The 22,100-nt window shown below is 36.9% G+C and overlaps 1 protein-coding gene across 1 annotated transcript in view; it reads left to right on the forward strand.

Moving 5' to 3' along the window:
- LOC112978453 (semaphorin-5A) overlaps positions 1–22,100 on the forward strand; it is a gene marked incomplete at its 3' end in the record, with an annotated part of 148,053 nt that overhangs the window by 16,641 nt on the left and 109,312 nt on the right. Inside the window, exons 2-3 of the mRNA XM_026091979.1 lie at positions 1,920–2,019; positions 15,146–15,191. Of these exons, the coding sequence (XP_025947764.1) occupies positions 1,920–2,019; positions 15,146–15,191 (146 nt within the window). The remainder of the gene's footprint in view (positions 1–1,919; positions 2,020–15,145; positions 15,192–22,100) is intronic.

The raw sequence follows: 22,100 nt of genomic DNA on the forward strand, positions 1-22,100 counted from the left end.
ATACGGGCTTACCCCTGTGAGGCATGCAATGCCACTGTAAGACACAGGATTTGCTGTTTCAGAGTGTTTGCGGCAAAGAATAACAGTTGCTTTTGCTGCCCTTTGCTCTCCCTGACCCTATTCCCTCTTTATCTTGAGCAAGACCAATACTGAATACAACAAAGGAAGAATAAAATAATCTATATTTTGGAGAAGGAGAGGGGATCTGATTTCAGAGAGTTTTCTCAGCAGGTCCTCGTGTTCCTCTTGCTCTCCAGCCTGAGTGGTACCTTGCCCTAATGGCCCTTTTCCTGCCTCCCCCAGAAATGTTGGGGAATTTATGGCTAGTGGAATCAATGGTGAATTTAGCTACCAAACTCTACTGAACATATACAGACAGACGTTACAGGCCTGCGATTGCCCATGTTCATATAGGCTGTCGTTAAAAATGCAGAAGTTGCTTTTCTGACACCCACGTGATTCCACTGCAAGGATCCATCAGTTCTCCCAAAGCGTGTGGTGCTACAGCTTCCGCACAGCACGTTTAACGGTTCTCGGCAATAGCTGAATACAGTTCTAACACAAAATAATGTTTTTCAGCTGGACCCTCCCCTTGGAAACGGATAACCTATTTGTGCTAAAACTTAGATACTTAAATTAAGAACAAGTCACCCTGGAACAAGCACCAGACATGGATTATTTCAATCCAGACATTTGCAATAGGAAAATTATGCAAGTGAGCCCAAAACCAGAACTTACAATGGGTCCTGTTGAACAACCCGAGCTGTAACTGGCAATCTCAGTATCAAAAATTACATGGCCGTGGCACACTCAGAGAGGTTGGTGTTGACAGTGTGTACCAAATGGTCGTCACAACGTGCACACCTTTGATCCTTTTATTTGACCGTTTCAGACCTGTTGTCTTTAAATAGGCAGTTCCACAGTGCCATTGTGTCATACATACGTTGTCCACTTAACCTTCTGCTTATGTTCTGGAATACTGTTTTGTGGCTGCATTAAAAATAGTAATAAAAAGGCTTTGATATCCTGAGAATTGGAAGAGAAACTCTAGAGGATGAGGCTTTTGTACAACTGCAATTTTTTTTTAAGAACCATTAATATCATTATACTTCATAAACAGCAATTTTGTGTACTCTGCCTAAAAAATCTCTCTGTGCTCCCGGAACAACATTTGTGCTAATACAACCACACTTTGGGTACCCAGCTAGTGATATGGATGCAGAAACAATTAATAATAATGGCAATGTTTAAGGGGTTGGTGCAGTTATTTATATGTGTTTAACTTTGAAACTAGAAATAGATTCATATTCTGAGTACAAATAACATTCACTGCTAAATTTCAGCAACTTACCCACCTGTCTGCTGTCTGTTTTTCATAATGTTACATTGGTCTGAGTAGGACAGATAAAAAATGCTCTCTTCTGAGTGTCAGGCATCTTCCCTTTTTCCTTCCTTGTGTCTTAACCACTTTAAAAGTCAAACGTGCTAGTTTTTCTTATTATTTTCCACAGAATTCTGGTCAGATTTTTCTTTTTTTTAAAGACATCCTCAGCTGCTTCTGATACACAGGAAGTTAGTCTGACCTCATTTGGTTATCTACCAATGGATTAGGGTTATACTCTGCTGTTGTTTGCTTTACCCAAGGAAAAAAACACATCTGGCTTATAAGTAAGAACAAAATTTTTATACTTCATTCAATCATTTATTGGGTGGCTGTTCTTTGTTTGATAAGATTATAGTGCAGATTATGTGATACGGTGGTAAAAGTCTCCTGTGTTCCCTGAGAGGACCACACTGAGAAAACTTACAGCCCCACAGTATCTGCAAGTGTGGTGTTGGCTACCTGATGTCTTATAACTATGACATTTACAGTAGACGTTTACAGTAACAAGTATATTTCTTTTTCTTTTTTTTTTTAGAAATCGTCCCTTGGTTACATGTGTTCAGAGCAGAAAATGCTGTAGACTTCTCACAGTTAACATTTGACCCAGGACAAAAAGAGCTTATTGCTGGAGCAAGGTGAGAAAAACATTTCCTTTTCACACTACATCAGATTGAATTTTGTTCTTTGTAGACAAGTAGTATTGAGCCAAATTGTATCACCAACTTGCTCTCGTGTGACTCCCCAGCCTTCCAGACCCACTAAACTGAGTATTGTGTCCATTTGTTTCTCTTATTCCTGACCAAAGTTAAAAGACAGACTGCCTGGTTTCCAGGAGCCTAATAACTCAACACTGCTCTTCCCATTTTTAAGAGGACTGTCCTGGAGTGCTCTCAGACTTTGTGTACAGAAGAACAAGGCAGATGCTTTATGACAATGTGGCAAAAGTTAGTCTAGCATAAAATTTTCAACAGACGCAAATTTGGCCACTCAGTACCTCTCTTCTTGTTTGGATGGTCCTAATAATTAGTCAGGGTAATCCTGGTTGCAATCTATTAAGGACTTCAGAATTAGACAGTGGTGAATAATCATGGTTTTGATACAGTAAGACAGTACTTTGCAAACTGTGACCAGTAGTGAAACTGTCTTAGATGTCAAGAGTGAAGCTGTGTCAGGCCTTAAACATGATTTTTTTTCCCTTCTCTTAGCATATAAAGTATAGTAAAACCTTTTAGATGGCAAAAGATTTTAACCAACTGAACTTATTATTGAAATCTGCATTTTGACTGTCTTTTTCTCTCTGATTTACAAATTTCCAGTCACTTGATATTTATTTAACACTGGAGTGAACTTCTGTTTCCTTCTTTGGTTCTGAGCTGAAAATGAAGTTCAAAATACAGAGTCAGAAAATGCACTGCGAGAAAGTTTTGCCCCTGTAGATGAGCAACTTCATTGGCAGCTCTGTGTGTGTGTGAATATGTTTGTGTGTCTAGTACCCTGGAACAGGGATATACTGTTTACCCATGTTGGTTTGCTCTCCTGTAAGCCACCAAATAAAATGAGATATAAGACCTTGAACTGTTTGGTGCTATTCCATAAAGACAGACAGCTAAAGTCGGAGTCTGAGCCTCTCCTCAGTCCCAAGGAATCGTATTTTGGATCAGTGCACACCATGTAGATCTCAATAACCTCTGAAAAAAAGTAGATTAATTTTTTCTCCTTTTTTTCCTGCATAGTGTTTACCTGGGACCTCAAATTTCAGGGAAGAATATGCCCACTAGAATCTGTGCTTTTGATGAAGTCCTTTGAATTTGAATGGGTTAAGCTTCAGACCATTTTGACAAATAATCAGTGACTATCAAAAAATACCAGTTGCCAATTCTGTCTTTGCCAAAAGGCCAAACACAGTAAGATCAATGCGATTCATTTGGTTTCTCTACAGGATATTAGTGTTTCAGAGTTTGATATCTCTTTTTGGCTAAAATTATATGATTAAAAATATTCAACATTTTAAAAAACACAACAGAAATCTTTGTTATCAGCTGTCCAGTAAAGCTGGCTGTTATTTGTTCAGTCATTTCTGTCTCCCACTCTCCAGAGTGCAGCCCCGGAGACCTCGTTCTAGGATGGCTGTACATGCCAGTAGGTTTCTCCAATTGTACATGTTATTGATATTTGTATCCTTTTCACTAAGCATTTTTCTCCTCTTTAAACATTGTGCCATGCAATATGGTGAAAGATATTGTTTGTCAAGGAGTCATAGACAGAAAAGACCAGCAACCAGTTGCCAGGGTGCTGTAGTCCCAAAATGCAAATGTTGATCATCTTGATCATGCACCTTTTACATGTAGTCCACATTATCATGAAGAGCGAGTCCACTTGCTGTCAGCATGATTCTCATGATGTTTGCAGTCTTCTAAAGTCTTGACTGGCTCCGCAGTTGTCAGGAACATAGAATTTTTGCAAGTTTTAAGAAGAGAGGCAACAAACTCCTGAATGATTCTTTTTTCTTTTTTTCCCCTTGAGCAATCAGTTCCTTGCGTTTTTCCTTAAAGCAGTGTTTGTAGTTATCCCTCACCCAAGGCCATCTGAGCAGGGTGCTAACATTACTGTATTTGTGCCTGTGAATAACATTTGAGTTCAAATTTCTTGTGCAGCTGCCTCCCAGAATTCATGCATCTGAAGAGCCATTAGAAGGAGTCACTTCTGTGCTAATCCTCAAACGTTCTGTCATAAAGATAGTGAGGAGGCTTTGTTAATTCTTGCTCACTGGTGAAATATCTTTTGATATGCAGTTATTCCTCTCGGATTATTCCAACAAATTAAGTTTTCGTTATCTTCTTGGGTCCTTGTGCTGACACTTCAGTACAGAAAAACTAGTAGCTATGTCCAAAGTGATTTTACTAAGAAAAACTACAAGTTTCTGTTCTGCTGTGAAAATAATAATTGTAGTCTTCTGAAATGTTTTACCCTTCTCTACCCAATCATTCAGTAGTAATGTGGCACACAGCAAAGCAACAAATAAACTCATATTAATGTATGGCTCCATTTACCTTGCAAAGAGGAGCACTCCCATTATGGTTTACTCATCCAGCATCCAAACAGAAGAGGGGCATGATGTCCTATCTCTAAGCTTCTGCTTTAGAAGGGTGGCGTTCTCCTGAACTGCAGCAAGGATTTTCACTAGCCAAGTTTGGAGCTGTGTCCTCACTCAGCTTAAACTTATAATAGATTTTTTTCACAGTAGTGGAGTTTAGTGAACTCTTTCCCCAAATTCATCCATCTTAGAGGAAGAAGTTAGAAAAGGAAAGGCTATTTAGGCAACCAGGAATGAATAAGGTTGGAATTTTAGYATAGCAAAGCAACAACAGAGCATGTGTACGGTTACCGCCTGTAAATCCATCACTGGTTACCTCTAGGGAAGGAAATAGCTCTGTAAGCTACACAGTAGGGTTGTCAAAAAAACTTGAAACCTTTTTTTTTTTTTTTTTGCCATAGGTAATTTATTCAAGAAGCAATGAGTTTTGGAACTGTTTCCCAGTGCAAATAAAACACGAACAAAACTGTTTTTGAGGAAGCGATCTCTAAATATTGAAAGGGACACTATGCTGTACTACTTGCCATAGCAGGCAATAACCAAAAAGGTCCCTTTTGGTCCTATATTGCTAAGATAGTCTTGATTATCCAGTTTTGGAAATAAAGTTGGTCTTCTGGGTGTCTGGGGGTGTTCTGTAGTAGTTGTACAAATACAGTGTTGTTGTTTTTTTCTCCACTGAATACGAGTTGTATTTCAGTACTTGGGGGATGTCTCCAGTTGATAGTTTACTTTGTTTTGAGAAATGCTCAACTCTCTTATAGGTCTTGAGTTGATTAATTTGACATCTTCAAGTGTTATTTCTGTTTTCTTATATAGTCTGTAGGCTTCTGTGAATGTTTCCTTTAGCGGTCCAATACTAGCACACATTTTCACTTTACTCATCTTGTCCATGCTGGCATGAGTGTTTCTCTTGTTCTGAGGTTTTACCTAAGATTTAGAACACCCTATGCCCCACTTGCCCACCCCACCGCTCTCATTTTGGGGGACAGACTGCTGATCCTAGGGAAGTTTTTCTGTGGCTCAGCCTGGCTTATTGCTAGAGTGTGCACAAAGTCCCATTTCTCTGAATGCAATGGAAACAAGTAACTGCAGCCAATTTTGTTGTTTCAAATTTTTCACAAGTCCTGTAACTCAGCTATGGCGGGGTCTTGTCTTTTAGGCCACACTCGCATGCTTTTCCTACAATGAATTCCAATACCTTTAAGTAGAGTCTGATTTTCTGCTTTCATTTCTGATTATTGTTATACAATACATGTTCAATTATACCTTCCCCTTGAATTGTACAAGGAAAGGTAGCACAGCTTTCAGGCTTAACCAAGTTTCCACTTGTCCTTGGATTAAAGATTCGCTTGACAATCGTTAATGTCTTCCAGCACAACAGGTTGCTTAATAACATTCATTGAAGCTGAGACACAAATGTTGTAATACTTTGTTTTAAAACAGTGTCCTTTTGTCTTCTGTCAATCTGCTGTGCAAAACCAAATATATGTACTATTGGTAAGGGCTTCAGAGGGAGAGGAGCATCTTCTAAAATGACTGATGAGTTAGCTTGGATCTCCCTAACAACCTGCAGGTGACTGATTTCTTGGGATATTTTTCCACAAATGGCCTACATAGAAAAGTTCATTCGGAAAGCTTTGAGAAGTGTGAGTGGAGGGAAGGGGGCAAAGTGGAAGGCGTGGAGACAGATGAGGGGAAAGGTAGAGGGAGAAATTTATCTTGCCCAATTTTGTCTATGCACTTTGGGCCATTTCTTCAAATAAAAGTGAAGATTCCAATCCAGTTTATGAAGCTGAATTGGGGGGAAGAAGGATTTTTATTATGGTTGCTGGGTTTTAAAACTTGCATTTGAGGAATATCACAAATTTTTCAGTATTATATCAATTAGGTTTAGATTTAATGTAAAAAGAAATTTTTCATAATAGGTCTGTGGTAAGTTGTATGAGATTATAATACATTTAAGTAAAATGAAAAAAATTAAAATAGATTCATGAGGGACTCTGTAGACAGAGAATCCAACATAGATGTAAAACAGTAGTTAGTACATACAAGAAGTTTACTTATTTTTGAAATAAGGCAATATAGCTATTGCCATGAACCCACGTCTTTAAAATTTGCCCTAAGCCTTATTTTAACATCACATATGACCTGACAGATAAAATGAATGATTTCTCTTGCCATCTGAAACCTCTTAGGGAATTCAATCTTTTCCTTAGGAAAACAAAAAAACAAAAAAACATACGGCGAGACAGAATTTACTTTTATAACTAAGTGGCATCAGTAAAGGATTACTCTTAGGGCATTAGCTCCTCAGTTAAGCTCAAGGAAGTGAGAAGCTGTTCGTGTGTCTTATTCTGAAAATACTCAGAGGAATATTTCTGTGTGTGTTTTTAGTGCACTGACTTAGCATCTAATGAAAAATGGTAATGATTACTATATTGTGAAATGCCTGTAAGCACAAAAACTCATGGATTTGCCCAAGAGCAACCTTACCTTTTTTTTCCTCTGTGGAGCGCTTTGCCATATCTCCTCCAGCATTTTCTTCTTTTTCCTCCCTGAGAAGTCAGTTTATGGGGAAAGATGAGTTCAGGGGGAGGATGCAGCAGTGTCTCAATTGCCTTGGCAAAGCGTGCGTTGCCATTTCTTCTTATTCCCTGACAGTGCACTAAATTATTATCAACTATTTCTTATAATCCAAACAAAAAGTGCAGGAAGTGTTCCAGTCATTCTGGGTAAAACAAGTGTCAGCTAGAAGATCTCAAACCCAGTAGGTCAGGACAGAAATGTTGCTGAAGTGCAAAATAATTAATTAGGTTTTCCTTTTAATCCGTTCTGTTTCTTTTCTTTTGTGTGTGTGTGTGTGTGTGTGTGTGTGTGTGTGTGTGTGATTTTTAAATTTTTTTTCTTAATGGTTCTATTCAGACTATGCCAGAAGCATTATGTCAGAAGCAGCTTGTGTGTTTAAAGGGATAATGAAGTATCCCTCCTCCCCTCAAGCCTCTTCTGCTTGAAACGATAAACTGGTAGGAGTCTAGCTGGAGTTTGTTCTTAAACTGTGATAATTTAGTTATTAAAATTCAAGTTTTGCTTTCAAAATATATAGTTTCTTATCAGAAACGGGTCTTAAATCTATGGTTCAACATTTTTTAACTGAATATTATATATCTAGACATATTTTACATTATTTTTTACACAGAGCATCCTAATAACAGTGTCTTTCTCTTGTAAATTTTCCTGCAAGTTAATTAAACTTGAGGTGGCTTATTGCCTGAGGCACTCCTTATCTGCCTGATGAAGGACTGCAGTGGTATGCCTTTTCACTTAATTAGATGTGTGTTTGGGAATGTTTATTTGAACCATTACCACTATTTGCCATAATAATGGAAAGACAAATTGAAGGATTCATTAACCGTTGTTTAAGGATCTCTTTAATAAAGGAATGTATAGCTGTACAGGTTTGCTTCTTGCAGTTGTCTGCTCTCAGCAGGAGAATCTGAGAACTTCTTGTTAATGAGGTGCTCTGAGCGCTACATATTGGGAGAATATACAGGCACCACAAATTAGTTGGTATATACTTTGAATGTCCATCTGGGTTTTATCACTCATTTAATACTTGGTTCAGGGTAATTGATGTCTGTCCTTCCACTAAATGATTTGATCTCATCTAAGGTATGGTTTCTTGTTAAATCTAAGAGAAATTACCAGCTTACTGCTCCTGAAATATGAGTATTTTTCTCCTCCATCTGCCTCCCTTTCCTACCTGCTAATAAGTTCCTAAATACTTTTAAATGCTAACACTTTGTACCTCTCCTGCTTTTTTTTCTTCCCCCACTATGCAATTTCCCCTCCTTTGAACCAGCTTTGGCAATAGTCTGATCACAAAGTAAGCCTGGTCAACTCAGAATTGCTCACTTTCTTTTGCTGGGTTAATATTATTTTAATATTTTAATTAGTGGAACTAGCATGATGCACAATCAGAGAAACTTCAGAGCTGACTCAGGGTGATGGGAGTGAGTACATGGCTGGCAGAGGAGAAGGATTATGGCAGGGGTAAATGGGACATCCCTGTTTTGGGAGAGTGCACTGTTACTTCAGTGCAAGCCATCTTCAGAAATCATATCAAAAGAAAGGTATTGTGAAGGTTCCTGTCTTAATTAAATTAAATCTTTGACTTAATGTGTATACACTTCATTTGTGCTAGTCTAGGTACGTGTCTTGACTGCAGACTATGGCAATTTGTACCTTCTTAATGTCTATTCCCATTATTGTTTTGGGGGGGAGATATAACAGCAAAATTTAAATTTAATTAAAAAAGGATCTTGAAAAGAAACAGAAAATTAATGTGTTGATTACTGAAATGGTAACAAGACCACGTGGCATTTGCGTGGCTATAAATGTGGGTGTATACTAGTAGTCCACTGCATGCCATATCTGCCAAAAGCGAAAAGCTCCATTGCAACATAAAATAGAGTATTAAAGATGTGGTCAACCACAGCTGTGATATACAGGGATAACTTTTTGAATTATACTTGAGGTGATATTCCGTGATACAGTTGAATCTGATAAACAGCTTACCAAATCAGTAGCTGAATAAGCTCAATAACTTCTCTGGGCTAAGGCATAATATTCAGAAAAGCCTTACTCTTGGGACAGCAGAGGTGTGCAGGTGACAAATATCCCAGGACCATCTCCAGTGCGGGAACATGGGTGCTCTGTGTGAGAAGCCTGGGCTGACAGGAGAAGACAATGGAGCTTGTTCAGATGATATTTCATGATGGGACTTCAGGAGGGGCTGCAGGAACAGCTCACCAATATCTTTCTGCTTTTCCTGGAGAAGCCCCTGGCATGAGATGTCTAGAAGTGATGCCTAGCTATTCTTGGTCATCCATGAAGGAGTGGTACAGTGTAGGATCTTGTGTCACTGCCAAGGCTGTTTGTGGAGCCACAGAACAGTGAGTGCTGTAGGACTTGCTAATCCTGATGAGTAACTGTCAAAGAAGGAAATCAGATTTGGCAAAACCTGTGCTGACTGGATTAATTTCATTTCTTACAATGTATTTCTTTCCTAAAAGATTCCAACAGCAGTTCTCTTATTCTCCTTGCCAAGTTCATTGTCCAGTGGTTAGCCTATGATCATTTGGGTCTTTCTCTTTTTCCTTTTGAACATTAATGAAGCTTTGGCAGTCTTTCATTCTTCATGAACTCTTGTAATTTTAACAGTTTATTTTAAAAAAGAACAATAAGAAGACCAAAAATCACTTCACCATTTTCTTTTATGTTGAATTAGCATGACTTGCTCATCTGAAAATGTTTGTCTTTGTTTGGTATTTTCACATCGTATAGATTATCAATGAGATAGTAGGTCATTATTCTCATGTGATATGAATCTTCTGTTTCCTACAAAGGGCAGACTAAAAATACTTATTGACTATTCTGTTTTCATTATTGTAATTTGACCATTTTCACATAGTAATTCAACTAAAACGCTTTCCTAGGGTTTTTTTTATTTCCAATGTATTGTCCTTAGCTTTTTTGCATAATTTTTGTGTAGTATCTTAATATACCCAAATCAATCTACATCATAAATTTTGATTTAGCTCGATTGTTGCTTTTACTACATTGCAGAATTAGAGTTAGCTTTTACCCAACGTTTTTCCCTTTCTTGATTACAGAATCATGACCTTTTTCCTTAAAAATTGGTTCTTAAATAGCTTGTGCTTTTCACTTTCGGTCTTAATTTGTTTTTCCTTCCAATAAATTTCACTAATTTTGTTTTCCTTTATGTGAAATCCAGTTTCCTGAGAGAAATGCACAGGAAGCAATCTTTTAATGTTGTCTTCCCAATAGATTTGGCACTGTCAGTTTTATCACTCCTTGAATATCTGAGTTTGCCACAACCCATGTTCATGTGGGAGTTCCCCCCCCCAGAGGTGGGGGAGGTGATGGGGGACTTCCTTTTGCTATCGTATGAATTTTCTGAAAACTGAGTCTAGTACACTAATTGCTCTTTGTGTTTTAGGTCTCTGAGTCTGAACTGGATCCAGACCTGCTTCATGTATAGGGAAAGATGCAGATTCTTGGTCTGATGATATATAAGGATGTCATCTGTATGTGTCTAGTTTCAACCTTTCTCTCTTTGCACCCCAAGCCCTCTGCCCTATATAAGCAAACCACTCCACTTGTGTAGAAGATTTTTCTTCATTTAATTGGAACATGCCCAGAAAATTAATTAAATCTTTACATATCTAAAAGTGACAGACAACCAGAAGAGGGTTATTTTATGGCAGTTTGATGGTATAACTCTCTCCTGCAATAAAAGGTGTATATTTTGTATATACCCAACCAGTTCTTATCATACTTGCTGTGACTGAACTGCTCACTTCCACAATACTAGCATCATCCTTAACATGAGAGGACCTTCTGTGATAACAGTGACTCGCATCACTGGTGATATTCCTCTGAAAGGTAACAGCCGAACACTTGCTGGTACAAACCTTTATTGTTTGGCACGTGGTGAAGGTTAAACATTTGAATAACTTTTCAAGGTTTGTTCCTTTCTTCAGCCTCTGTTATTTAGTTTATTTTGCTGGACTTTCTCCAAACTTTCTCATTTCAAACTTTTATAATGGTTTATTTCAGAAGAACAGTTTGAGTCCTGTGGAAGTTACATGAATCATGCAATTAAAGACTTACTAGGATTCGTAAATAGAAATAGCTTGAATTAAAGTGATGGGCATTTTCTTATTTTTCAGTCTCTAACTTTTCCACCTTTATGTTCTTCTAATTCAAAGCTGTGCTTAATGCAACAGTACTTATTGTTGCATCCACTTTTTGTACCTTGCTGTTTCAATTATGGATCTGCATCTTTCCCTATACATGAAGCAGTATCTGCATCCAGTTCAGACTCAGAGACCTAAAACACAAAGAGTGATTAGGAAAATGAGCTATAGACTCAGTTTTCAAAAAACTCGTAAGATAGCAAGACATTTTATTCTTATTTATGCTTATTTTAGTATTATACTATACTTTTTGCTTATAGTTATTTGAAGGAATGCAGGATACTTTATCTCATACTCTTAGTTGTGTTTTCTTCTCATTATATTGCCCTTCTGCATGCAGATTTATGTAGCATATTTGCTTTCCTCATTCATTAAGCACCAAATGGAAGCAATTTTACCAATTACAGCCAGTGTTGAATCAGTTTAGTTTCAGCATGCAAAGTTGTATTTATCTTGCTTTTATCACCACCGTATTTGGACAAGAGACATGCCTACATGCTAAGAAGTCTATGTCTATGCTTCGAAAAGGTACGTGGTAATTTTTATTTGACATCCATTGTTGATTTTAAAACCTAAGTGCAGTAGAACTAAGGAAAATAGATGTAGAGGAAAGGCCATGCCAGGACATAATCTCAATAGTCTATTGAAACAAGTGTTGTCACTTATCTCATGAGAGGTGTTATGACTCTGCATATGTGGTTAAAATTGGCGTTGACTTTTTCTTTGGGCTGGCAAATTGATTGATATCGTATTTTCAGTGTGTTTTTTTTACTCTCACCCTTAGCTTCTTTCTAGATTTTTCTCATATGTATCCTTTTCTAATGAGTTCTCACATGGTAAAGAAGCATTTCTCAGAAAGTGAAACTATTATTATATTTATAGATCGAAATGTAATCTTGCTAGTTTTACTGAAGTGGATGCATTTAGATAGGCTTGCTTTCTGAGTGCTAGTTTGCAGCTTGCCCTAGCCTTGGTCATGTAATAACAGTGCTTCTATACTGTCCAGTTGCACAATTTGCCATTATGTTGCAACATTTTAATGCTTTTTATAATATCTTAAACCTTTTTTTTCTTCTCCTTCCATCTTCTTTCTTTTCTTGCTAGTTTTATGAAACTGAAAGAAGATGCACTATTTTAATTGGTTATTGGCAGCCACAGGAAACTGAAAAATGTATACTAATTAGCTCTGGCTGTTGGCTTATTGACGTGTATCTAGACTTATAGTCTCCTTAACACTTATAGGGTCAATATTTATAATTTCAGGGATAATTTCTAATTCTAGGGGATATTTCACAGGGGAGAAGTGTTGTGCTCTCCTACACAGGGTGTAATTCTTACTTTGTAGAATCAAAAACTTGCAGGCTCTGTTTTTCTTCAGGATGACACAATTTTAATTTATGTATTTATTCATTTGGAATTTTTGCTGTTTGAGACAATAGCTTACTTCTTAATAATTAGGCTGAAATGATGTAAGAATGAAACACCATAAAAAGGCCTTATCGGTAATGAGACATTCTGCCTTAAAATGCCACATTAGGGATAAATCTTCAGTAGAGATCTTGAGATGAAGTGCATACAAGGAAGGACATGACACCATGCGAAGTCCTGACCTGGGAACTGAAAGTGTGAGATCAGACAGTCTACACATACGTTCTGCAACAGAGACTCCTTTTGTTTGTAGAGGGAGATGTGGCATTTACGTGCCACTCCTGTGAGTCTGATACCAGTGAGTTTAAGAAAACCATTTATACCTGCTGGGGAGGCAGTTCAGCTTCTCTGGAAGAAAATAGTTGTCCTGCTTCTGTAAGTGGAAACAAACATTTGCAATGGCAGTGAAGTTGCAAGTTTCTTTAACTTCCATATCTAGAGTGAATGAAACACAATCAGTGATGGCTGATGAAATGTATACGTAATGAGAAGAGGAGGTGTCTTCATATTCATGTTGCCTGCTGAATATGCCTGGGCAAGACAAATTTTGCAAATATTATTGTATTTTTGTCCTTGCAGAGGTAGCGTGGATGTAGTATGTTAGAAAGAGTATATGCATCATTTTCTGACTTTCAGTGAAAGTCTTTCAAGTTAACTTGCGCTTAGCACATGGGTGGAGCTCTAGGTAAGCGTTGTCCTACAATGTTCATTTTCCTTGTTTGCCCGTTTCCTGTCTCTCCATGACTTATATGTGAGCACTTCAGTGATTTCTCTTTGATGATTGCCTTGTGCTAATAACAAATGCTCTGTCGTCCTTTTGTTTTCTCATGAATTCTTGAGAATCTCTCTTGAGTGTCTCTCTCATGCTTTGAATAAGTAACTCTCTCTGGTATCCATAGGAAAGATCAACCTGATTCTGGTAAATAAATTATTAAAGAAAAAAATCATATATGTACCGGAGTCAATAAATAAATACACATACCTGCACCTCAGAGTCCATAAATAAAGTTGGCCATGGTAGTGGCTGTGTTTCTGAAATAAGTGGCTTGACAAAGTTAGAATATTTTTCATTGTTCAGGCACAGATTGATATTTTTAAGGCTCATTGATTTAAAATATTTAATAGAGATGTAAAATACAGGTTCTGACCATCTGTGCCCATTAGTGACACCTGACGCCTCTTTGGAAAGAAATAGGATGATTAATTCCAAAAATCTGGCCTCATTTCAATTTGAATTATACTTCTAACAGTCGCATGGATGTAATATTGCAGATGATCTGCAAATATCGAAAATATTTAAATCTAAAGTTTAAATTTCATCATTTCTTCATGTACAATGTTTACTTTGTTAAAATGAATTTTTTGAAACTTGTTAATAGTTTTACAAATTTGTTATGAATAAATTAAAATTGAAGTTGTGTTTATATTTTCATCTTTCAAAAATGTCTTTTCATTTATAAAACTTAATAACTCTGCAGTGGTGTTAGAAAAGGCAGAATGGCTTTAAATAAGATCAAAGGTAAGGAAGAGAGGACTGAAGAAATTTATGTATGTAAAACTATAAAGAAAAAGTAATAAGTAATGAGAAGAAAAACAGGTGTGAGGAGAGGATAAGATGGAGGAAAAAAACACTGAGCAATAGGAATTGGGAAATGGAGCATGTAAGAGCCCTATTTGCAGACCTGCCACAAAGGAGAATCTGCACTAAAGAGATAAGGAACTGATACAATCAATTCAAAGTTGGTGTACTGTTCATTCATTTTTATGTGGATCGTAAATTGATATCATGGGCACTACTAACAAAACTGATTTATCTGAACAGACATAACAATACAGCTACGTTAACTAGATAAACACGGTAGGTTTGGAGGAATTGTGGCAGCACGCATATATTGTACCAGTACGTGCTAAAGAAAAATTATTTAAGCTTCTTGTCAGTCAGGCGCACTCCCCCTGCTAGATTTAGTAAGCTGTCATTTCCCCAGACTCCGCGCAGAGGGACTTAGTGTCCCTCCGTTATAATGGGATCCATCGCTTCAAACTTTATGTATCTGTGGTTGAGCTAATTGCACCAGCTTCCCATCAGTTTGGAAAGAAGCAGCCAGTTTTAGTCTGGGTGTCATCTTGTTCTCATTTAGACATCTAACGTCAGCCAGATGAATCTGCCTATGCGGTGTGTATTTCTCTCCGTTGATTCTAAAGGAAGACTGGAGTGAATGACTCAAAAGTACATGTATGAAGTATATACTTTTATCATGTGAATCGAGTCCTTCAAGATGAAAATCAGAAGTTTTGGAAATTGCCTTAGCCCAAGGGCTGTGTGTTGGAGACAGTTTCTGAAAGAATTCAAGTCCTGACTCCCAGGAATATTTTTGTTGCTTCTGCCTTTTATATTCATAAATTGTATTTTTATTTAAACACTAGTAACAATTATTTTTATCTACTTTTTTTTAACCCCAGAAACTACCTCTTCAGGTTGCAGCTTGAGGATCTCTCTCTAATACAGGTATGTTTACTATTAATTTTCTTAGTTCCTGTGCATGATGTAGGTTAAGCAGATGTTTTAAAGCAGATAATCAAGATATTCATAAGCTTCATAACTACAGATAACTGTGTATCTGTTTTTGTCCTCTTTGCTTCCCTTTATTCTATAACTGATATTATCCATTTAAATTCCACATTAGCCTTTGTCCCAGACCATGCAGACCTGATGTTACCTTGCTTTTTGCTGTGATTTTGCTGGAGTGAATTTCTACAAAATGAAGGCTGGGAAAGAGGGTCATATCCTCTTAGAGGAATGGTCTAACTTATTATTGTGCACTTTGTTAAAGCTGTCTTCAGAAATGTAGTGTTATTTTAGAGAAAAGAAGTATTTTTTAAATAATTGTAAATAAAAAATCATTCACACTCGCCAAAGGAAAATAAGACAAATGAAACAGCAAGTTTCARTAAAGATAGATTCTGATACCTGTGTTCGTACTATATAAGTGTTGCATATAAGGTAGCTAATTTGGTTAAACTTGTTAGAGGTTGGAAGGTGAAATGTGAAGTTTTTTAGTGGTGTTTAGGCTTCATAAAAAGGGTAATGAAGAACCCCAGAGCAATATATTTTACCCTGAACTTCATATGACATCCACACTGAGTTTGTCATCTGTCAACAGTCTCATCTTCCCCCAGTCTTCTGATCTTCTGAATGTTGTTCCCTGCTTAGATTTTGTTGGATTTCTTTTTCATTATTTTTCATCTTGGCATCATTTTTAACCTGTATCAACATTTCTGTGGTTTTGGCTCTAAGAGTTGCTTTACTAAATTGAATTAAGTTGGCTAATTTTTTAAGCTAGGGAAATAGAAAATCTCAATAAAATAGAAATTTATGATTTTTCATAATCTTTTTTTTCCCCTGCAGTTTAAAACTAGCTTTAAATTCAATGCTGTGACTGTTATTCCGCAAAGTAATCCTATACAGTTGAATATAGAAAAGTAAAGTACTTTCAGGTAAAGCTATCTTTGTGATATGCAGAACACCTACAACTTATATATGCTTCAGTTAGGCTTGCAGACTTCCCTCACCTTCCAAGACTACTAGAAAGAAGATCTGAAGTTGGCTCATAATTTACCAAAATGGCAGTTTTGATAAATAGCCAATTTTGTTGCTAGCACTTAAGGCTGAACTATTTCAATATTATTTATCCAGAATGCAGATTGTCTACTTTCACCTTATCTGACATATCCTGACATATCTGACACTCTGGCAGATAATTTGGGTTAGGTCATGCAGATTCTTGTTGACAGGATGCATTCAGTTGTATGTGATATTGCGTTGGAGTTTATTGTGCCAATTCATAGATTGAAGTTCCCAGCTTTCCTCTGGTGGAGTAAGTGTCAATAGGTTGAGGTCACTAATGAGGGAGGAATCTGTGGATTACAGATGTTTATAATTATTCTGACTTAAACCAAAAACCTCATCTGATCAGCAAAAGCCATAAAATTAGACAGAAATCGTAATGTTGATGTTACACTAGGTTTTAGTCTTCCATGCAGAAGAAGCCTTTAAACAGACAGTCGTCTTAAGTTAACTCTTGGTATTGTTTCTTATTCTGTCTTACAAGACTGAAACACCACTGGTTTGTCACTGTATCTTCAAACCCTTTTCCTTAGGAGAAGCCCTTTGGGGAGGTTGTATTTCTAAATCAAAACCAAAGTATGACTTTTTTTTCCTCTCACCAACAACGTGTTTTTGCTACCCCTACTCCAAGTTTCCAAGTTTTCTTCCTTATTTTTATACCCTACCATTACTACTCCTTCATATTTGTCCTTCACAGATCTTTTCTTTCTTTCTTCTCTCTCTATTTCTTTCTTTTTGCTTCTGTTAGAGTGCTCCAGGACACCCCAAAAGATACGTTTGTCTTTGGGTTTTTGCAGGCTGGTAAATGTGCCTGTTAGGGCAGCTCCAAATCATCTGTGAGATAACTAAAGCCTGTGTTTTGTTGTTAGTAACTTGGGATGTCAGGTGTGTTGTTTAGGACTCTCAAACTTGGTAAACAGCATATTCGTATCTTCTTTCTTAAAGAAATGGTAACCATTCCTATGGAAACTTAGAATTCAAAACTTGCCAGCAATGAACCTGAAACCCACCTAAAACCAAGACTGTGTTTAGCTAACGGTTCACCAAGATTTACAAGCCTTTCGGATAATTTTTGCTGGGTCAGGTTAATTTGCACTTCATAATCCTACTTTGCAGTCCCGGTCATTAACATATTATAAGATTCCCTCAGGAATAATAAAAGTGGAATTCTTTTAATTGAATTTTTGAACCTTTAAGGCACATTAAATTTATCTCATTCACATACGGTGAAAAAAATATTTTAGAAATGAAACATGTAGTATTTACATAAGCAAATGACTGTAGGATTAGAGGATATAGAATTTACCAACTTAGTGCTTAAAAATTACAATATTTTGAAGCTGTAAATCTTTCAGACCTGAAACTCTACAATGGTTGAGGGAAGTGGGGGCAAAAATGAAAAGCAAAGTAAAAATTATATGAAATACTTGAAAAATAAAATGGTAGAATTTCACAGGAGAAAAAGTATACTGTGATTTATTTAGCTCATTAACATCATAGGTGCTAGTTAGCATTTGTTTGTTTAGTGACTGAAGACTTTGGCGCTCTCTGTCCTCACAGAAGAACTGTTCTTCTAGTACTCTTTTTCTTCACACAGTTGTTCATGGTAACAACATAAAAAATTCAGTCTAATTTTTCTGCTTATGTTGCTCACTACGATTACTTTGCGTGAACCCACTTTTGTAAAAACATGCAACTGTTTTGCAAGCTAATAAACTCTATTTTCACATCTGGAAGAAAAGGCATGCATTGAAGTGCCAGCAGTAAGAAGCTTTGTGTGTAGAATAATAAGAACACAAAAGGACTGGAAACAATACAACCCATAGCCCTATTGTTAAATTATTTTAGCAAATTGTCCAACCTCTATCTTTATTTCATGTCTGAAGACGGAGGAAAAGTGCTGACTCTCCATCATGCACAGCAGATGCTGCCATCGTGGAAGCAATGATGACTGTTACAATTTGCAACCTGCTTTAGCAGAATTTTCAATCAGACTTTTATAACTGTTTATTTTGTTTACATTGATTGTTTGTGAATTAGCTTGATTCGTCAATTTAATTTTGGTTACTTATAGTACATTTCCTGAATGGGAATGCCTAAAATTTGATCTTGACAATGGATGCACCTCTGTTGCTTTTGTATAAACAAGTATTCCCCTTCTGCACTGCTTAAATATCTGTTGGAATGTGTCCTCAGGTTGCTCGCATGATGCTGTTATGAAAATAAAAGGCTTCATGTTAGACATAACAAACTGTGTAATCCTAAAATCGTTTAGTTATAGCAAAAGCACCTTTGTGAATCTTGTTTACAATTTTCCTTATGCTTTTTAAAAGATAGAAGAGCCATTTTATAAATAAAGTCTTAATTTGTAATAGTAAAGCTGTCCAAAATGGAATAGTAGAATAATGACAGCTTTTTATTTAAATAAATAAATAAAGTCTAAGATATGCATATGCCCTACTTCTGCAAATATATACCTGGAAAATATTTTTTGAAACACAAGATAAATCCTTCTTTCTAAAACAAATGTACAAGCATTTGAAGTACATGTTCTCGCAGAAGTGGTGCAGAACAGATATTTATTTGTGAAAAGGGTGCCATTTCCATCAGTTCAGTGAATGTAAATCCCTTGTAAAAGTGGTGGCGAGGGTGTTACTAGATTGTGTCAGACAGGATGTGTATCTAAACGTGAACTGGGACTGTTTAGTGAGCCATCCTTGCCCATTGTGGATACGTCAAAGTTGTCATCCGACATGTCATGGCTCTGGGCTCTGTACTTTATAGGAGAATCCTTTTGTTTGAGTAAGCAAGTTTAATATGATAGTATTTGACATGTCTCAGTGATTTTCTTTGTGTAGGAGAATAAAGAAGAGTAAAAAGAGTCAAAGCCTTTTAATCTCTTGCCGGAGAAACATATGAGTCAACTTGTTCAAAGCCTACTGTTACAATGAGTGTATGGTGATTATGGATTAGGAAGGAAGCCCTCCCTGGGCTGTAGTTGTCGAAGAACAAATATTCTATACCTCTCATTAAATAACAGTAGGCCTATAGACTCCTTTTTATTATAGAAGCCTTGACTTTGAAAGTAGTTTCCTTTTGTGAGTTTTGTTCTGTTGTTACTCACCTTGAGTGAGTAGAATGATCCATAAAAACATGGGCCAAGACTAAAGCTAGATTTCCTAAATCTCTCATGTGTCCCTTAAAATACAAAAGCAAAATCTAAGTAGTAGTCTTTAAGTGGGTAGAATTTTTTAAAAATCTTTCTGAAGAAAGGTGGTATCTAGACAATGACAAGATTAACAGTGGGGCTTGGACATTAGGTAGAGGATGCCTGTAAAGGGTGTCTTTATTTTCAACAATTTTTTCACATGCTTTGAAAAGAGTGCTTCTGAATTCAAAGGTCCGTTTGTGTTTACCTGCCTGATCCTTGAGTAATCTGCTGATACACCTGTAAAGAGATTTCTCTTACAGATGAAGAAAGGATGCACATGCCTTTAACAATGCCTTGACAATTTGAGTTTGCCTTTCTCATCTGGATCTTCCAGCTGTGGAGCCTATTCTTGGTCTGAAATGCCAGTGGGGCTGGATATGGACCTATTCCACCCTCTCTTGTACGTACATAAGTCTCCTGAGATTTTACTCTCATGTTGAATCCGCAGATCTTTCGGTTACAAATACACGTACCTCAAAATTTTTTTCTTAAAGGCAATTTTAGCCCTCCGTTTCCTGCAAAAGAGGCAAATTAATTTTTTTACACAGGCTAAGAAGGTTGGAGGTTCTTTTTTCTTGTTTTTTATCAAACTTGAAGTTTTGGAGTCTTGAGATGATACATGTTTTTTTAATACCTGTTAAGTGGGGCATTCAGGGAAGTAAAGGCAAGATTGGATCTCTGAGCTGTCAGGAAGAAGAGCTGCTTTAGACAGTAAGTTTTACCAGTGGAAATTCCTGCTGGTGTTTGCGTGTTTCAAGAACATCTGAAACAGCTGTCACATATGATAGTTCATCTTTATGCGTTGTTAGTGGTTGAAGGTAGCCTAATAAGAAGTTAATTAAACTGTTATATACTTTGAGTATAATCCCTGTGTGTGTACTTAGGTTAAAAATAGAGGGAAACTGATTTCACAACTGAGACCTTTTACAAATAAATGTGTCTGCAACGTGAAACAGTTTTATAAATTAGTACGTTAAAAAAATTTAACACAGAATATAATTTTTAACAATATTTGATTGGAATCAAGGGATCAAATATTTACGGAGGTTGTAATCCTTTTGAAAATAACAATTTTTTTTTATAAAATAAAGGTATATTGTTTCTTTTCTGAGAGGCTTTTATAAACACAGCTTGTTTTTTTTGGTTGAGGTAGTGATTTGACCCAATCCAGAGAGAAGAGCATTCCAGCAGAGACCTAAATCTCCCAAACTCTCCTTTCAGTTCATTTTCAGGACAATACCTGCAAGTTCTCTTTGTTATGAGCAGGACAAAAGCTTGTGAGAAGTCATCACGTAGAATCAAAAAGATCATAAAATCTTTAATTTATGCTGATGTTGGGATGAATTTGCCTTGAATAACAAAAAAATAATCTGTTACAATCAATAACGAGTTTAAAGGTAAGGAAACTGAGCTTTAATTATTAAATTTTGAGTGCCGTCTAAGTAGAAGCCAGTAAATGGCAGCTTGATGCTGTTTCTGTAACTGTAATTCACTGTATTTTGATGCATTTGTTTTTTTGCTTTGTATGTTACTTGGAGTYGTTAGTTGTGGTCACAGTTGTCTGATCTGTGAAATACATGAGAGAAACCTGATGAATCATCATTTTATCTTGGGGTGAAGCTAACTGTGCAGAAAGCCTGATGTAAGAAAAACTTTATCTGATTCCACACTTGAAGGCATAAGGAAATTAAGGATATCCTTAACTTTTGACAAACTTAGGTTGACAGCAATGAAATCTAAAGTAGACTGAGATTTAAAATTCTATTTGGAGCCATAAGAGAAACCTCTGATTGGGTCCTGCTGTAGCTGGAAGCTGCATAAGGGTGAGGGGAGAGAGGGTATTCCTCCCTTTTACAGACTTCTTTCCTTCTTTCTCACAAGGGGCCATCAGCCACCAAAACATTTAGTCCTTTTTGCTTGGATCCTTCTCCTTCTTGGATGAAAAATGGATAAGCAGAAGGACATTGCATGAGGTAGATCTGTCCTGTGTCAAAACACTGGAGCATCCTGTAAAAGTGGTTTTTACTTTTGATGCTGTTAGGATTTCTGTGAACTCTTCCTGGACAACTTGGAAGCAGAAAAAGCAAGAAACACTTGTAAACCTGTTTTCCGAAGGAAACTGAGGTGAGTGAGTTGCGATGTGAAGTAAAGGGGATAGAGCAGGCAGATATGTGGATGATGGCAGACAGAACCTCTGCTTAGGCTTGAAGAGACAAGCAAAACCCCAGGAGGTGCTTGAACTCTTGCCTTTTGTGCTGTTGTAATGCCAGTTCTGTACAATACTTCTTCCTCTTGCTGACACTTTTCTGATGACAAAAAGAACATTGGGTTTTACCATACAGTAAGTCCAAAAATAATTAAATTAGGCAATTGGGATTTTAGATAACAGTTAAAAAGCTGCCTTGTAGCTAGAGCTAGTCCTCTGTGGCAGATAGGGATGGACTTGACGACTGCTTTGAGGTCCTTTCCAGTTCTCTTTCTGTGTTTATATTATTATTTTTGTGATGGTGTTTTCTGCTCATGAAACAGTACTTTTTGACCAAACTCACAACCTGATTGAAGCCAGAGAGGGATAAATT

This window comes from Apteryx rowi, unplaced genomic scaffold (assembly GCF_003343035.1).
Source record: "Apteryx rowi isolate R43461 unplaced genomic scaffold, aptRow1 scaffold_939, whole genome shotgun sequence".
In the NCBI taxonomy this organism is placed as follows: Eukaryota; Metazoa; Chordata; class Aves; order Apterygiformes; family Apterygidae; genus Apteryx; species Apteryx rowi.